The sequence below is a fragment of the Procambarus clarkii genome, chromosome 25 (assembly GCF_040958095.1).
Source record: "Procambarus clarkii isolate CNS0578487 chromosome 25, FALCON_Pclarkii_2.0, whole genome shotgun sequence".
In the NCBI taxonomy this organism is placed as follows: Eukaryota; Metazoa; Arthropoda; class Malacostraca; order Decapoda; family Cambaridae; genus Procambarus; species Procambarus clarkii.
The window spans coordinates 12,808,075-12,828,020 of NC_091174.1; the positions used below are offsets into that span (position 1 = coordinate 12,808,075).

Sequence of the window (19,946 nt, forward strand, 5' to 3'; positions counted from 1 at the left end):
AAATTTGTTTCTCTGTTTTATTTATCTTTTTTTCATTTATATATTTTTCGTGTTTATAATTTATTTATTTAGTTTCCCTGCTCAACTTACTTTATTAAGTTTTCATTTATTTTAGTAAGGAGTTGTATTTCGTTCACCACCTCTAATAAGAACATAAAAAACATAAGATTGTTTATGTTAAAAAACATAAGAATTCAACCCATGGTGGACAGGCCACCGAACTGTCAAACCTCCTTTCTCTTCATACCCACATCCTCTTCCAGAATTTCACCTCCCCACTCCTCTACCTCCCCCATCCTTCCAAACCCTTTGGACATCAAATCCATAAGAATTACTGCGGAATACTGGGTAACTATCATATCACATCCTCTCTTTCATTGTGTTTGTTTCTTCCCCTTCCTAACCCTTAGTTTGGTCTTGATAATGATCGGGAAGGACGCAAACCTTCTGTCAATGTGTGTGGGTTTGTTGTTTGTTTTGTCAGCCACGTTAGTGTGACTTATTCTTTGCACGTGCCAGTGTCAACTAGCAGGAGGCAGTGCCATATAGTAAGAGTGAAATTGGTAGTTAAGTCCCATAAATAATTTTTTGTATAACAAGTGAAGCATGTGTGACGATTTAACATCAAATCAGAAGTTTCATTAACTCATTACATGTGTGCTTGGATACAATAGTCCAAGTGGGGGACTCACCGGAGATTTATACAGTTGAATAGCTACCTTCTTTCTCTTGAAGTCAAATATTCATTTGACTATTATTAGGGTTTGGCTGGTTTTATTTTTAACTGCAGCTCCCACTTGTGCAACTTTCAATAATTGATGAATTATGACTCCAAGGTCCTTTTCTTCATCGATCTGCTGCATGGTAAAGTCGTCGATTTGGTAGTTGTGATGTACATTGGTATGCCCCATGTCTTGCATTTTTCGATATTAAGAAACATGTTTCCACACATGCTTTAGTATAGTCATTTAACATCCCCCACTAATTAGTTATTTTATAAGAAGCTTGATTATGCATAATTGCTTACAAAGCTACACACTCAATTGTTAGAAGTTATAATATTTCTGGAGCTCCTCGGGCGTCGAGCATGAAGCAAGAATGCATTGGAGAAGAAAGCTGGCAGATCATTGATCTCTTGTTTTTTCGATGAGCTGAAAACCTACATCTTCGTGACGTGATTGTTATGTTTGAAGTACCATATCATTGTCTTCTTACAGCTCAGACCATGTAAATCGTGTCTGCCAGCTTCTGCCTCACTGCAAATATGCTTGAAATGACCAACAAAGCATAAATCAACTATTATCTTGTTTCAGTACGGTAATTACGTTTAACCAGTGTTTACACTACAAAATGTTCTAATGGTGATGTCACATTATTATATGATTTCGACTAAATACATCAGATTGTGTGGACCTGGATGCTGACGTCGGTGATGCAGCTATCACTAGCCCTCCTCAGCTTAAGAATATCAACATCACTGATAGTATGATGTATATTTATACCTCAGGAACAACTGGCTTGCCTAAACCTGCCATAATTAAACATTCAAGGTAATTAGTTGTTAAGTATAAATTGTAGTTGATTGCAATTTGTTATTTAGTGAAGTCATTCATTTATGTAAATACTGTGTATGCTACATGTATATTCCTATCCATTTAACTACATGTATATTCCTATCCATTTAACTACATGTATATTCCTATCCATTTAACCGCCTGTCTCCTCTTGTGCCTCCATATTTATTAGTTTACCTTCCTCACTGCCCACAAGATGGGTATGGGGTGCATAATAAATGAACTAAACTAAAAAAAAACTTCCTCATTCGTCTTCGAGTTTGTTCAATGTTTCCTACCTGTTTAATATTCTTGTCTAAAAACAATTAGTACTCAACCAGCATATATTATCCACAAATATTACTGGCAATACGGTGCTGATGTTGCTGAAAAAGTGAACTTTCAGGCCACACAGCGAAACCAATAACAACCTCATATATGCGCTTTGTAATATAAACTGGAAATCTGAATTAAATAATACACATTATATAAATTCATCAACTGACATCTTCCATGCCAAAACCTTAAGCCCCTACAACACACACTGTCATCTTCTCACCGAACAAGTAACTAGCAAAAGATTAAGCAAACCCTACCTCACAAATGGTATACATAAAACAATTTACAAAAAACATGAATATGAAAAACACAGGATTGGCCTAGTTACAAAGGAATTAGCAAAAATATACTCATCTACAGTTACCAATATACTACGAAGAGCTAAAATATCATATTTTTTAAACAAATTTAAGGATCCAAATGAAGCATGATAAGCACATGGAAAGCCATCTCAAATATCCTAGGATCCAAACAACGCTCAGGTAATAAACATTAAATTCAACAAAGATGGCAATAAACTGGCAACGGATTTAGAATTAGTAACTGATTTTAATAGCCTCATTTCCACAATTGGCATTAACCTTGATATAAATATCCCAGAGACCCAGAGGTATTTACCTGTATTTACATGAGGGTTATTATCTCTAGTGGCCTCGACGTGGATAGAAACCGACGGATTGTCATAAGTATGACAATCCCCATTAATCCTGATTTTATCCAGTTGGATTTTTACATTTTGTAATTTTTTTGCATTGCAGCAATGTTTTAGCATTTAAAGCTTTGACGGGTAGGCCGTTCCATGGGTTTATAACACTATGGGTGAAAAGCATCTGCTGTTTTCTGTCCCACATTGGTCCTTGTTGAGCTTGAAACCGTTGCTCCTTATTTTTTATCAATTTGACTATTTATGGAAGTGGTCTGGATCAATATCACGCAAATTGTTCAGCCTTAAAAGTTTCGACGAGGTCAGCCCTGTCATGTTTAGTTTTCAATGCCAATTAGCCCTGTGTGTCTCAACCGTGCTGCTATGAGAATTGACTTAGTTCTATGATAATTTTTGTCACCCGGTGCTGAACTTTCTTCAAAGCAGATGAAGTCGCCATGAGTGGATTCAATAGCCCAAGTGGGGATTTGCCAGAGATTTATACAGTTGAATAACAACCTTTTCCTTGAAGTCAAGGGTTCGTTTGACCATTCCTAGGGTTTGCTTGTTTTTATTTTTACCGCAGCTCCCTCTTGTTGTGCAACTTTCAGTGATTGATGGATTCTGACTCCAAGGTTCTTTTCTTCATCAATCTGCTATAAGATAATGTTGTTAATCTGGTAGTTGTGATACGCATTGTTATGTCCTACATGCAAGGACTTGCATTTTTCGATATTGAAAAACATTTGCAAGTTTTACAACCATTTATGGAGTTCACATTGATTTCTTTGTAATGCCTCAGTATCATTTTAATTTCCTACTTTACAATAAATCTTAACGTCGTCTGCAAATTTGATTATGTACGTTGTAATATTATCATCTATGTTATTTATGTATATGACAAATAGGGTTGGCCCCAAATAGAACCCTTACGGTACCCCACTCACCACATTTCTCCAGTCAGATTCGCTTCCATTTAGGGCGACCCTTCGCTTTCTTTGTTTTAACCATTGTTTTATGCATTCTAGTATTATCCATTTATTCCATGTGCTTTTAATTTCCTTGCAAGTCTTTCATTTGATACCTTATCCAAAACTATAGTGAAGTCCATGAATACTTCATCTACTGGAAGCCCTTTGTCTGGATACCTGGTTACCGTTTCCAAAAATGTGAACAGGTTAGTAAGGCAGGATTTATTTTGAACAAAACCATGTTGCGTTGATTTACTAGATTGTTCACTGTGAGGTGGTGAAGGAGTCTCTCCCTTTGGATTCTCTCCGTGAGCTTGCAAATATGAGATCACCCTGATTGGACGGTAGTTTCCTGCTGAGCTCTCTGCATTCTTTAAAAATAGGGGTGACATTTGCATATTTCCAGTCTAAGGGAACTATCCCTTGGTCCAGAGATTGTCTGAAAAGAAGTTTCAGTGGTAGACAGCGTTCATCTGCCAGTTCCTTTACAACTTTGCATTGAATTACATCCACACCTGGGGCTTTTAAATCTTTTAGATTGTTAGTGCTCTTCCTGATTATATCGCACGTTATGCGAATATCCCTTAATTCGTTCTCTTCATCTGCTTCAAACATTTATTTGGGTATTGTAATGTTTGATCTCTCTCTATTATATTGTATCCAGTGTGAGCACTGGATGTAAAGTATGCATTTAATGTTGGCTGCTCATTTATCGCCGTTATAATTTGGTTGGTTCTTCCTAAATGGAGGCAATGAACATCAAACATAAATAAATATATTTTTGATATTCCCAGGTCAGATAATCTATGCAAACATGCCGTGCTAAAGGCATATTTGGACCTAATAAAAGGACCCAATAGATGGAACGCCCTTCATAATGAAGTAAAAAAATGAACTATAATTTATTCAAAAGTACCTAAGTTTATCACCCTAGTATCCCACCTTTTGCTACTAACTCACCCAGTATTTTACTATCTAGAAATGCAACCACGTCAATATCATTTCTTTTTTCACATCTTTGTATTGACAAAGACAAAGTAATTACGTGAAATCAGTTTTTGCTATTATGTGCATGTCATTAATTTTATTTTTTTTGTATTTCAAGATGAACTATTTCACCTTTTAGTTTTAAATTCATTGTAAATTCTATGATTAGCTTTAGAACTTGTCTGAAACACTATGCGTGTGGTGGCGATGAGTCACAATAACGTGGCTGAAGTAGTTTGACCAGACCACACACCAGAAGGTGAAGGGACGACGACGTTTCGGTCCGTCCTGGACCATTCTCAAGTCGATTGAGAATGGTCCAGGACGGACCGAAACGTCGTCGTCCCTTCACCTACTAGGGACGGGAGACATCTCCCGTCCACGAGGCTAACCATAGCCCGTGCTTCTTGCCCCGCTCCTGTGCCAGGTAAGTTACGGGCTCACCATAGCCCGTGCTATTTGGAACTTGTTCCGAGTAGCTTAATCTATAACAACAACTTCACCTTCTAGTGTGTGGTCTGGTCAAACACTATGCGTGCTGGTGGCTTTGCATTCACCAACATATGAACTTTCATAACCATTGTACTTTCTTATAGTTAAATAAATAAATAAATAAATAAATAAATAAATAAATAAATAAATAAATAAAGGAATGTAAAATATTCAGCATGCCGAGGGGTCGTACACTAGATCACTATGTTGAAGAATATACATTTATAGATAAATACAAAAGTTAGGAAATTTGTAATGTTAATCCTCATCAAATTACATGGATGCATGGAGGTTCGAAAACTTTGCACCAAGGATTTAATATTAAACTTACTTTAATGTAATACATAAATGAGATGTAATGCAAATATTTTCATGTAATAATTCTATACGGTAGTATTTAGTTATAAATGGCCAACTTATTTTAATGCAATAATTATGTTAAGAGAGCAGGATGTATGCTGTGTGTTTGATTATTTACGAGCTCCTCGAGGGACTTGTTAAAGAAGAGGGTAGTAATAATCAGCCACTCCGTGCCACTGAAGTGTAATTATATTGTATCACTAAACCTTCCTGAACTTGAAACTCTGATCAGTGTAAGATTGTATTGGATAAAATCAATTTATCCAGTTCAGTCCATCTTCTAAAAATTATAGTACTTATAGCTATTACCTTTTATATTATCATACCTATATATGATTTGGCAAAAGTTTACGTTTTGTATTATTCATTTTTTAGAGGAATTTTATAGAAAGAAAGCAACAAACAAAACCTAAATTTTCCTAGGCCTAGAATAGTACAATCACGTACTAAATTAGGCCCACGATTTCGTATAGTTGGACGGGCTCGGTTACGTTGATGGTTAAGCTATTGCATATTTTATCATGGCGTTTAATATTTCAGTAGTACAAAACGTGGTCTTTTCGGGTACAACAGTCAATATTGTTTGCATTCCCTCCATAGTAGCAATAATTACTGCAAAATTTGGAGTAAGTTCAATCATTAATCCCACCATTTTGCTCCCGTATGATCTAAGTGAGGAAATACCTCTGTCCATTTACCCATCTCCTTACCTGACTTCCACGTTATCAACTAAATTCTAAGTGCCCCTTAAATAGTTTGATGTCTATATTTAAACTGTAGCTTGTTCAGTAATTATGTTTTTTTTTATTATTTTAACCTGATTCTCGTCTAGTTATATTTTTCCACCTCAGGTTTCTCAACTTCACCTGCGGCGCATATTATTTAGCCAGTTTCAGCCCAAGAGACGTGATATACAACCCGCTCCCCCTATACCACTCTTCAGGCGGGATAATGGGGACTGGCCAGGCCTTGTTGTTCGGCTGCTCTGTTGTACTCAAAAGGAAATTTTCAGCATCAGAATACTGGACAGATGTCATCAAGTATCGTGCAACAGTATGTTCCATACAAAGTTTGGTTTATATATACTGCATAGACATTTAATGACTGAATCTACTTTGAATGTTTATATGTGATTTTGTAATTATGAGATATAAATCCAAGACCTTAGTAGTACTAATTATAAACATTAGACAAAGCTTCTATAAAGCATTGAATTCAGATGAAATGATCCTATCTGCGAAGTCTTTTATTATTGTGTCTGTATATTATGGAGACTCATTTAAAACAACTAATCTAAAATACATATATATTTGTCAGAATTGTAATGAGTTGTAGATATACTCCTTCAGAGCCACTTTAAAATTTTAAAGTGAACATACGGAAAATAAATACCTGTACTGAATTAGACCTACAATAAATTTGGCTTTGCTTTATGTTGCGTTTATTCCTTAGGCTTATTTAAATGACATACGTCATTTGTTATATATAATCACACTGCGGCTTATGTCAATTGACGATAGCTCTTAAGGAAAAAAATATAAAAGTCTGCTTATAAATCACTAAAATTTCTACGAATTTGCATATCTCTGACATATCACTTAATATGGCATATCACTTAATAAGCGTTGTTATAAAGCGTTATTATACATCAAAGTTGTTATGTTTAAGAATTTTGGTGCTTCGCAAACACTTTTAAGGCAAGTATTTTTAAAACAGAACTTTTAAGAAAATGAATTTAAATGAGTCAACAACAATCATGTATTATTGTTGTCTACACAAACAGTGTTTAAATGATTGTTGAACCTTTTAGCTTCAGTAATCTTAAGGTAATTGAAATTCAACATTGGTTGAATTCCTCTCCTTTGGTTGAGACTTCTCTCTGGTAGTCATAAAACAAAGCTTTCCTGGGTACATAGTCGTATAGGTATTACTCCGATTGAACTAACAAATTCTGTCGGTAAAATGGCCATTGATGCGTTTACCATCACCCGAAAACGTACTTTATATTGCTCTTTATACATAGTAAACAATAATGCTTTTCGAAAACATTGGAAAAATAGGTGGCTAGTGTTACACAACTTCAGTCCATCATAAAAGTTCAGCCTTGTTTGAGTCATACTCACCCACACTCAGCGTGTACAAGTGCCAGGGGGTACTTAGGCTAGGCTGCATACATTTATGGAATGAGGTTGATGTTAGCCTTTATCTGAGTGTTTAGGTGTTATTTTAGTCAATCATGATGATGCTCTAGTGCAATCATATCTGTCAACAACGCTTTAAAGATCACGTGACAAGGTATAGCCAATGGGAGGAGAACAATGGGATCATGTGTCATCGAGGTCATTCATGATTGTGGCTCAGAATGTCACTTGGGATTTCTGACGTATGGAGTGTGGGTGCTCGTCTTTGGTGCTCTGTGTTCATCAGAGTCTTCGTCTGTTTGAGGCCCCATAAGCAGGCCAAAGTCAAAGATTTATTCAGAGGTGAGCTCTAGTGAAGAAGTAGATACCAGAGGACCCACTCTAATGGAGACCTTCACGACAGTCAGAAGACTTTTGTGCAAGACTGATAGACAATTGAACGACGGTGAAAGCTTTATTTTAATATTCTTAGGGAAACATCTCAGTTACCCATGGTAGCAACATTCTGTGGGGAATATAATTCATATAACTCTCACAAAATTAATTTTTTGTTAATGAACCCAGATTACAATACCACCTGTTTTTTCCACTTCATATTACCTGTTCAATAAATAAAGTTTCTCATTGTTTCAGTTGTGCCTTTTTTATTTTTTATTTCGTATTAATTCCTATAAATTACATCAAATTGAGCACCCTGAATGCATTGTAATGGAAAATTAAATGGTGTATTCTGTTTATAATGATCAGATTGGACTGTACATTGGAGAGGTCGGGCGTTACCTGCTCAACACACCTAGCAAGCCGGAGGATACTGGGCACAAGGTAAGGTGTGCGCTTGGCTTGGATTTACCTGGGTAAAGTTGCCACATTTGGATATGTGTGTAAATCACGAAAATAAACACGTGATTAAAAATGTGACAATGTCAGACCACGGAGGAAAATTGAAACAGGAATTTCCTTAAGTACTTTCGTATATTAATACATCTTCAGAAGGAGAACAGAACTTCTGTTTCAATTTTCCTCCGTGGTCTGACACTGTCACATTTGGATATATGATACCTGGTTGATGGGGTTCTGGGAGTTCTTCTACTCCCCAAGCCCGGCCCGGGGCCAGTCTTGACTTGTGAGAGTTTGGTCCACCAGATATATATGTCGACATATTATGCAAGAATTACTACAATACACCTGTGTTGTATAACTGAAGTCTCGTCAGCAGTGTAGTTTTGTAAAGTCTTAAGTTTGTGTAATGTTCTCGAATATTGCAGCCTTCGTTTCTCAATATCGATTCTCCGGACTTGTTTATGTAATTATAATTCATTTTAATACAAATGCAATATTCATCCTTAATTTATATTACCATAATTGAAATATGCTGCTTTCTAATCTGTGACCTTTTATTTAATTTTTCAGTCTTCTATAATTGGCTTTCTTCAATTATTTTCCACACTTTTATAATTTTTAATAAACTGTTTGTAGGTGCTTTATGTGTCTGTTCTTGTCTTATGTGTAGACATGTGCTGCATACTCTCTCTTTAACGCCTCTTTATATACAGCCCATCCTCCTGTTGTGGTAGTACTTATAGTAACGGTGACGACTATAGTGTATATACCCACCTACAACGAAATTACAAAGTAAAAATCGGTACTATTGAGTTGGACAACCCGGAAACGGGTTGTCCAACTCAATAGAACTTAATTTTCTACTTAAGCATACTCTTGCTTAAGTTCTCTTTACTTAAGGCAGACATATGCAGCATACTCTCGCTTAAGTTCTCTTTACTTAAGGCAGACATATGCAGCATACTCTCACTTAAGTCCTCTTCACATATGCAGTATACTCTCGCTTAAGTCCTCTTTACTTAAGGCAGACATATGCAGCATACTCTCGCTTAAGTTCTCTTTACTTAAGGCAGACATATGCAGCATACTCTCACTTAAGTCCTCTTCACATATGCAGTATACTCTCGCTTAAGTCCTCTTTACTTAAGGCAGACATATGCAGCATACTCTCGCTGAAGCAGCTTCTGCCTCTCATTAAATCTGTTTTACATATGTGGCATTATTAAACTTTAATTTTATCTAATATTCATTAGTCTGGATTATAACATGACTTGCGTTGTGTACATGTCAAACCAACGTTGATGTCTCGCGCACCAACACTACACGTGATCATTTAGAATGTTAGAATGTGCAGCATCTTTAAGTTGATGTGTAGAGTATGTTTGAGATGGTGTGTAAAGTATGTATGTGGTGGTGTGTAAAGTATGTTTGTGGTGTGTGTAAAGTATGTTTGTGGTGGTGTGTAAAGTATGTTTTGAGGTGGTGTGCAAAGTATGTTTGAGGTGGTATCCAGTACCTATTGTACTTCATGTTTGGATAAACATTCTCCATTCTCTTTGTTTAACCAAGATGTATATTAGTTCAAAGAAAATCAGATGTTATTTATTATAAGCCATATCTTTAGATTTACTTGAATATCTTTCATTTGTGTTTTCTCTACACTCATTACTCAGATTCGTTTAATGTTTGGCAATGGTCTACGCCAAAGCATATGGAAGGATTTCATGAAGCGATTTCATATACCCAAGATCTGCGAATTTTACGGCTCCACTGAAGGCAATGTTAATACAGGTAAGTCATATATTTTATAATATTAAAGATATTGATCATTTATGTGCTGAATTGATCAAGACTGAGGTTAGTTGTAATAATGTTCATTTTTTAAATATATATACTTCTTGCAGAAATAGTTAGGTGCACTGAGATTTCTTCATACTTTGGGAGTGGTTTTTGCACCTTATCTATGAGACGGGATAGACTAGAAGACACTAGGAGACTCGAACCGCCGACCCCATTGTGTGAGGGGGAAGCTCTTCCACTGAGCTATTGGTAGACCCAATAGGAAAGATCTCAAAGGCTGGAAACCCCTGCCCAACTGAGATTTTATACTTTCCCCGCCTCCCTCTAAAGCACTTAGGAAATTAGTGATCCACGCCCATGTCTTATAAATTGTGACAATATACTCACCTTGAACTTGGAAGAGTTCAAGGTGAGGCCTAGATTTGCTCTTTGTTCCAGAAATATTCTTATGTCTTCCAGGAGGGAGTCTGGGTAACCAGCTTCTTGAACCATCTTTCAAGAAGAAAATGTTCAGCTCAGTGTACAGGTTTTCGGCGACTTCTATAATGACTAGGCAGAGAGAAAATAATAAATAATGGAAAATAATAATAAAATGGAAAGTTAACATTTACATTTTTTTCAACAGTGAACACGAATGGTAAGACCGGATCTGTTGGCTTTATTCCACTCTTTTTGCAATCCACGTTTCACATGGCTCTCCTCAAGATTGATGACGAAACACAAGAAGTTGTCAGGACTTCCAATGGACTGTGCATCCGCTGTAAACCTGGTATGATGCATATAGTTTGTGTAAATATTACGATTTTGTTTTTGTAACTGGTTGCTTTGTTAGACTGTTAAGGAAAATTTGTTTTCATTATTAAAGATATTGTAAAAGAAATATTTGAAAAATATGTTTTTATTTATTTTTAGTATATTTATTGTTATAATATGAAATAATATATATCTGCATTCTCACTGAGAGAATCCCAAAGGAGGGAATCATTCAACATCTCAATGTGCACAATATAGTAAAATCAACTCAACATAGTTTTGTTCAAAATAAATCCTGCCTTACTAACCTGTTCACATTTTTGGAAACGGTAACCAGGTATCCAGACAAAGGGCTTCCAGTAGATGAAGTATTTATGGACTTGACTAAAGTATTGGATAAGGTATCAAATGAAAGACTGGCAATGAAAGTACGAGCACACGGAATAAATGGTAGAATACTAGAATGTATAAAACAATGGTTAAAACAAAGAAAGCAAAGAGTCGCCCTAAATGGAAATGAATCTGACTGGTGAAATGTGGTGAGTGGGGTACCGTAAGGTTCTATTTTGGGTCCAACTCTATTTGTCATATACATCAATGACATAGGTGAGAATATTACAAATCACATCATCAAATTTGCAAATGACACTGATATTTATGGTAAAGTAGGAAGTGACAATGATATTGAGGCCTTACAAAGATATCTACATTAACTCCACAAGTATTCGGAAGACTGCCAAATGCTTTTCAATATCGAAAAATGCAAGTCCTCACATGAGGGGCATAACAGTGCACATCACAACTACCAGATCAACAATATTACAGTTCAGCAGATTGATAAAGATAAGGATCTTGGAGTCAGAATCCATCAATCTTTGAAATTTGCACAAGTGGGAACTGCAGTAAAAAAGAAAGGCATCCTAATCCTAGGAATAGTCAGATGTAACTTTGATTTCAAAGAAAAGAAGGTAGTTGTTCAACAGAATAAATCTGTAGTGCGCATCACCTGGATTATTGTTTCCAAGCAAGGAGATCTCGTCTTCAGAAAGACATATCTGATTTGGAGAAAATTCAACACCAGACGTCAAAATTATTCCAGAACTAAGTCAACTCCCATACCAGGAACGGTTGAGGGCCTCAGGGGTAACAACGCTGCAAACCAGACATGGCAGGGTTGATCTCATCGAAACTTTTAAAATTATGAACAATTTGGAGGATATTAATCCAGACCACTTCTTCAAAAGGTCAGATATAACACGAACAAAGACAATGCCTTTAAGCACAACAAGCCTCAATGCAGAACATAAAAACAGGAGATGGGTTTTCATCCATTGGGTTATAAACCCTTGGAACCGCCTACCCGCCATTTTTGTGTGTTTTACATTCCTAGTTGCAGTTGGTAAATTACAGCCTACCAAGGTAAGTGGTAGGTTGTAATTTCCCAGCAGTCTTTTAATTCTTTTGAAACGGTATCTATATTTTGTTAAGAGACGTGATCATTTCATGAACAAGTTAGTTATTAGAACTGAGTTGTGATTTATCTGTTGCTCAGGTGAGTGCGGTGTATTGATTGGAAGGATAAAAATGAATCATCCAATCCAAGGTTTCGAAGGATATGTAGATGAAGAGGCAACACAAAAAAGTATCATCAGGAATGTCTTCAAAGTAGGGGACTCTGCCTTCCTTTCAGGTAAAATTACTTTAAATATACAGTACTTTATAATTGATTTTGAATACAATATAATTTCAAATACTGAATGTCTCGTCATAATTTTTAATTGCATTAACGTATTTTTAAATTATATAACTGCATAGTAGATGAACGTGACAGGAATGACAAATGCAGTAAATCAGTTTTACTAGCTATTCATGTCCGTGCCACCTCTTGGGTGGCTTAATTTTCATCAATCAGTAAATAAGTTGACATGACCTGGCAGACACAAATTGTGTCAGTTATGATGGGGGTGAATGGGGCTGAACACCTAAGTGTAGAAATGGAAATGGAATGTCAGATTTAGTTCCGGGAATCATTCATAATCGCTTTCGTAGTACAGTACTTTTTAATTAAGGGCACCATGCCGTAATTCAGTATGAAAATGTGAAGAGCTCATTCACATTAACTTACTGTTTTAAGAAACCACGCTGAAAATCTGATATAAATAGTTTATTTAATAAAAACAAATAATATACCTGTGTAATCTAAAGTTAGCCTACTATATCCACCATAATCTTGCAACATTTCCTTGTAATACATGCGATGTCTTGAATGGAATAATATACCCATGTTTAAACATTCACGACGTACTCTGCATCAGGCTTGTAACCAGAGTATAAAGTGCTTGAAATGTAAAACACGTTTAACATTTGCTAGAAAGATAATCTATCAAATATCCGGTAACGTAATGAGTGTTGTTTCCGGTTAAGAAAAAGAAGATATCTTTTCTTAGTATATACATGGGTTATTAGAGTCAGACTGTAAATCAACATAGTGACATATGAATCAAGGAAACAACCATGAAACATTCTTTATTGGTAAAATATTCTGACTGCAATACGTTAATATTCACAAATTACAGTAGCATTATCCTTCAACACACCCGTCACATGACTACTGTCAGAAGCCGTCATGACTTCATTTACATCTGGGACAGCATGCAAGTGACATTTACAGCAAATGTTGCTTGTTACCCTGCAAATGTTTATAAAAGTCGACAATAATGTTTACGCAAGTAAATATAAGAATTGTACTACTTAACAAGTATACGACAAACGGAATTTATTGACAAAGTCAACCTCCAGCTCATATGCTGGAGCTTGACCTCTAGTTCTCTCTCAAAAGAGAGAGTGTGAAAGAGCAAGTGAGAGACAGCGAGAGCAAGTGAGAGAGAGAGAGCGAGTGAGAGAAAGAGAGAGAGAGAGAGAGATAGAGATAGAAATATTAGCTGCTACAGCCTTCGTATGACTTACCTAAATAAGAAATAGCGCTGTCGCCACTCTGAGTTTACCAACTAAACTAACCTAACAGGGGACCGGGGAGAGAGAGAGAGAGAATTAGGTAGCTAAATAAGTAAGACTGTAAGTTAGTTAGTTTAGTTTAGTTCATTTATTATGCACCCCATGCCCATCTTGTGGGCGGTAGTGGAAAGGGTTACAGAGGCACATAATGGGCTCAGGGACTGAACCCCACAATTCGTTTAGCTAAGCAAGTTACTTGATGAGCTAGTTACAAAATTCAGTATAAGTCGTCACATCAACAATGGGTTCGAGATCGACCACAAGTACAGTTTCTAAATTAAGCAACTGACATATGTGGAGAGCTAGTGTCACAATTGATATGTTTATCCTGCACCTCCCCCCTCCCCATCCAGTGGGCAGCGGTGGATAGGTTACAATCACCCAGTTACTACCTACAGTTAGCAAACTGGGGATATTAGGCTAAAATTTCTGGTAGCAGATCATTTTGAATGAAATATTTACACATCGTTGGAACATTAACATTGGTTATAGAATTGTCTCTAAATTCACGTATCTTTTCGCACTCCATCACAGAGTGACGGAGGGTGTGCGAATAATTTTGTTGACACAGTTTACATTTGGTCAGGTCTACATCGGCAGATAATGAGAATTCCCAGAGATACTTGTAACCGAGTCTAAGCCGAGCAATAGTAACATCTAGAAATCTGCTGATTTTATTGGATGAACCATAGATGTGTGGCTCCTCTTGCATGATAGTATGATGATAAATGGAATTACTGGTGTCAATTTCACTTTGCTTCAGATCTACAAGATCTTGTTGAAGTTCCCGGTGTACTGCTGCTCTCAGATTGCTCATTGACAATCCAAGGTTACACTCAGCGGCTCCTTTAAAGGCAGATTCTTTGGCTAACTTATCAGCTCTATCATGCATTCGGAGGCCAACATGAGATGGAGACCATATGAAATGGACTCGTAATCGATACAATAATATACTATTAAAAGGGGGGGGGGTTAACGCAAGTTTTTATAATCATTAAAGGCCATTACATTCTTGACCCAAAAAAAACTTTAAAGAAGCAAAATACGTTTTCTTTAATCGAATTGTAAACATATGAATTATTAAATGCTGTAATGCAATGTAATACTGCATATACATTTACATGTAGAATTAACAAGTACTTCTCTTTAAATCTCCGCCTTACTTTGTAGCACCATAGGTTTGCCATAAACAGACAGCCGAGTTTGCATCTAATGGTTTCTTGCTGTTTGAATTACTTTGTAATCGACAATCGACTTGACAATGGTCCAGGACGGACCGAAACGTCGTCGTCTCTTCAAATTCTAGTGTGTGGTTTGGTCAATACTTTGTAATCCTTTGTAATGTTTTGTTGACAAAGATAGGAACTAGCATTTGGAAATTGGCACTTCGACTCTACTTCCTTCACCATAATGTTGATATGTATTAAATGCTAACTTATCTGATGTCTAAGAATATTGTGTTTCTTTTAGGTGATCTCCTGAAGATGGACATGCGGGGATATTTGTACTTTGTTGACAGACTAGGAGAAAATTTTCGCTGGAAGGGTGAAAATATTTCCGCTCTGGAAATTGAGGATGTTGTCTCGAAATTCGCGGGTCACACTGATGTTGCGGTATATGGAGTTGAGGTGAGTTGAGTGACATTTTACTATACTGTATTTGTGTCCACTGAGAAATGTTTATTTCTTTCCATCTACCTACTCATCATTCTATATGTATATCTATCCATCTGTCTATCTATACACTATCCATGCTTCTACTTATCTATCTATCTATCTATCTATCTATCTATCTATCTATCTATCTATCTATCTATCTATCTATCTATCTATCTATCTATCTATTCATCTATCTGTTCATCTGTCCATCCATCTACCCATCCACCTATATATCTATCCATCCACCTATCCTTCTATCCATCCACCTATCCATCTATCCATCCACTTATCCACCTATCCATCTATCCATCCACTTATCCACCTATCCATCTATCCATCCACTTATCCATCTATCCATCCGTTTATCCACCTATCTATCTACTGTCTGTCTCTGTCTTTATCTATGTCGGTATCTCTCTGTATCGTTGTCTCTGCCTCTTTCTTTCTCTGTTTGTCTGTCTCTGCTTTTTGTCTCTGTCTTTGTCTGTCTCGGTATCTGTCTCTTATTAAAAACTATAACTGTCTAATATGTGGGTGGTCGCTAGTGAGAGGAGCTTATTGGAATGAAATACTAGAAAAAAATAGTTACTCCTTTACTCTGATAGAGGGCCGTGCTTGAGAAACCTTTGAAGCTGTGAAAGTATCGTCTGTTTAATGCGAATATCGGCAAGTTATTTATTTTATGTATTTATTGATGCATATACAAGAAAATACATCTGGTTGTGAGAGTGCATAACATTGGTGTTCTTACATTCTTGCAAAGCCACTAACACGCATAGCGTTTCAAGCAGGTTCTTATAAATAAATAAATAAATATGTTTATTCAGGTAAGGTACATACATACAAGTGATGTTACATTAATGGATTGATATATAGATAGAGCTAGTACATACAATGCCTAAAGCCACTATTACGCAATGCGTTTCGGGCAATCTAACAGATAACAGATAATCTAACAGATAAAAGTAAGTATATTAAAAGATACAGTGTAGTAGAATTTTTTTCAGGTTCTGACAATCCGAGCCATTGCCAGACAGAAAACATGACATATAAAGTGAAAGTACGACTCCTCGGAGTCTACAAGCGCTCTGAGCGCGAAATTGCAGCAGCCATTAACAAGGCAACATCAGTGGGACCATTTGACGTCCATGTGCATGGTAACGAGGCCACGGTAATCGTGGCAACTAAAGCGGATTGATTGATTGTTGTCGCCGAAGGCAGCTAGTTTATTGTGCACCCCATACTCATCCTGTGAGCGGTAGCGCAAAAGCATTACAGAGGGCACAAAAGGTCTTTATCAGACCTCATCTTAGATTATTACATAAACAATTTCAACTAAAGCGGACCTTCAGAAGATCCTGGATCCGGAACGCCGGGTCCCACTACTGGAGGCGAACCTCTCACCAATTCCTCCCAAACAAATCACTGCCAGGAAAACTACACTTGTGAACAGGCTGAACCGCTGGTTAGCGGGTGAGACACCCGACACCATAGTGCGGTAAGTGAACGGAGAAAACCCTACTCTGAAAGCGACGACAGCTCTACACATCAAGACTAACGATGCCACTCGACCCACGATGAAGATGAACTTAGAAACAGCAGAACAGGCCCAGAAAGCAGTGAAGAACTGTTTCTAGTGCTTTGGAATCACCTCCTCCCCAAACCACCTCGCCATGGAGAAGGTCTACAACGTGAGTCAGTGCTACAAGTGCTTCAGCTATGAGCACTTCTCCAACAAGTGTCCAGAATAAACGGCTAAGTGCAGCTCATGCTCCGGTACTTACAACTACAGGGACTGTACCGCCAACTCCAAGAAATGCGCGAACTGTGGAGAACAGCACGCCACCAGCTCCTACCTCTGCACAAAAAGGAAGGAGGAACTGAAGAAGATTAAGGAGAAGCCCCACCACGCCCTTGACCATCCAGAGGCAAGTCGCCGCGCTCTTAGACCTTGGATCTGACCAGTTCCCGAGCCTCCCTTCTATAAGCCAGATGCAGACTACGACCGTACCAGTCCTACCAAACAGTGGCTCCTCCCAACAGATCACCCGGCCTCCACACTGGGAACCTAATGACCAACCAGCACCCTCACGGTCCCTTGCATCACGTGCAGGCAATAATCCTGGTCTTATTCGACTAGTGGAGAGGCTTGCCGGACCAGACAATCAACGATTCGTCAAGAAACTCAACGAGCTGCTCCTAGCCAACGGCCTGGACCCAATCATCGCCCCGGACGCAAGTCTCACTGCATCCACTACCACTCCGCAGGCTACCACCAGGACGACCACGAGGTCGATCTCAACACAGACTCCAGAACCACCCAAGAACCAGGCGGCACAGACAGAGGTATTTTCCTCTCCTCTCCCAACACTCCCACCATCACCATCTCAGCAGCCGCACTAGCAGACATGAAGTCTAGAAATACGAACAGCACCACCAACGCTCCTGAAATAGCTTATACAACTAATCCACGACACCTGATCCTACCTCAGGCTGCGAGACGAAAGACAAAACAACCAAATACGGATGTTACGGACTCCTCAAACGAGGAAATCTTAGTAGGAGCTCCACCGCCGCAGCACAAATACGACACCTACTCGGTACAGGACCTCGTGGAGGCCACCTCACCAAACTCCAACGATAGCACGGCTCAGCCAAAGTCTCAGCCAAAGAAAAAACGGAAGACCTAGAGTGCTACACTAACCCACCAGTTCCATAACTGTTACAGCCAGCCCTCTGAGGCTGAAATCCACCATGAACTCCCCCCCCCCATCCATTCCCAGATCTCTAGTATCAGCTATTGACACAGATAATGACTCCAAAGAGCCTCCACTTAGCCTGTGCTCCTTGGAACATTTTGTTCTAGGTAGCTGAATCTAAAACAACAATAGCAGATGTTGACCAGACCACACACTAGAAGGTGAAGGGACGACGACGTTTCGGTCCGTCTTCTGCCATTCTCAAGTCGATAGTGATGAGGGAAGGAGATGAAGCAGAATAGAGAGAGATAACAATAGCAGAATTTGAGTACAACATAATAACTATAATGTAATTGATAGTATTGATTATACTGGTGAAGTTGTATGTCTTTAGTGCTAATATTGGGGGAGTGGGTAGCACCAGATAGAGTGTGCGTTAGAAGCACAAACTCAAACAAATTACGTACTTTTTGGTTTTACTATTGAATAAGGCATAGTTTGGACAATTTTTTTTACTTCACTAGGGAGTGAGTTTCATAGACTGGGTCATTGTATTTGCATGGAGTGTTTACACAGATTTATTTTGACTCTGGGGATATCAAAGATATATTTATTTCTGGTGTGGTGCTCATGGGTTCTATTACATCTATCAAGGAAGAGTTTCAGATCAGGATTAGCACTTAGGATCAGGGTTTTGTACATAGCCTGTACAAAACTATTTATGTAAATAGCACAAGAGAATGTGTGGCGTGAGTGTGTGTTTAGCATGTTTAGGGATTTAAACAGAGGAGCTATATGTTATCTGAAGACAGAGTTTGTTATATCTTGAGATGATTTCGGGGCTTTAGTGTCCCCGCGGCCCGGTCCTCGACCAGGCCTCCACCCCCAGGAAGCTGCCCGTGACAGCTGACTAACACTCAGGTACCTATTTTACTGCTAGGTAACAGGGGCATAGGGTGAAAGAAACTCTGCCCATTGTTTCTCGCCGGCGCCTGGGATCGAACCCAGGACCACAGGATCACAAGTCCAGCGTGCTGTCCGCTCGGCCGACCGGCTCCCTATAGGTCTGATAGCAGATTTTTGCTGAGTGATGATGGGCTTGGCGTAATTTGCAGTGGTTGAACCCCACGTACAGATACCGTATGTAAGAAAGAGATAAATTAGCGAGTAGTACATTGAAATAAGAGCAGAGTGGGGAAGATAATATCTGATTTTAGAGAATATACCGACAGTTTTTGATACTTTTTTGGCTGTGTTGTATTTGGGTGCTGAAGTTGAGTCTTGTCTATGTATAGGCCAGGGAACTTTCCATCATTTTTAATGCTGATGTTAACAGTGTCTATCTTAAGGTGAATTTGGTTTGATGATTTACTTCCAGGTAAAATGTAGAAGGTCTTTTGTATGTTTAGTGTGAGTTTGTTGGTTGACATCCATGAGTGAACTTTTTAAATTCATTATTTACAATATTATTTAGTGTGTGTTGGTTGGGATCTGAATAGATGAAGGTAGTATCGCAGCAAATAATAATAGGCTTAAGAATGTTAGAGACATCTGGCAAATCATTCATGTATATAAGAAATAGGAGAGTTTCATAAATGCTGCCCTGTGGCACTCCTACGGGCACCAATATGATTTATTGGTACATTGATTGTACATATTGATTGGTACATATTGGTATCTGTGTATTCTATCCTC

General features: G+C 38.0%; 1 protein-coding gene across 3 annotated transcripts in view; it reads left to right on the forward strand.

Annotated features, from left to right (window-relative positions):
* LOC123756485 (long-chain fatty acid transport protein 4) overlaps positions 1 to 19,946 on the forward strand; it is a 41,516-nt gene that overhangs the window by 13,006 nt on the left and 8,564 nt on the right. For 2 of the 3 annotated variants that reach the window (XM_069331329.1, XM_045739678.2), the window contains exons 7-13: positions 1,403 to 1,550; positions 6,197 to 6,398; positions 8,234 to 8,308; positions 10,000 to 10,117; positions 10,752 to 10,895; positions 12,432 to 12,569; positions 15,365 to 15,522. In XM_069331329.1, the coding sequence (XP_069187430.1) occupies positions 1,403 to 1,550; positions 6,197 to 6,398; positions 8,234 to 8,308; positions 10,000 to 10,117; positions 10,752 to 10,895; positions 12,432 to 12,569; positions 15,365 to 15,522 (983 nt within the window). The remainder of the gene's footprint in view (positions 1 to 1,402; positions 1,551 to 6,196; positions 6,399 to 8,233; positions 8,309 to 9,999; positions 10,118 to 10,751; positions 10,896 to 12,431; positions 12,570 to 15,364; positions 15,523 to 19,946) is intronic. The other variant, XM_069331330.1, reaches the window with a different exon arrangement.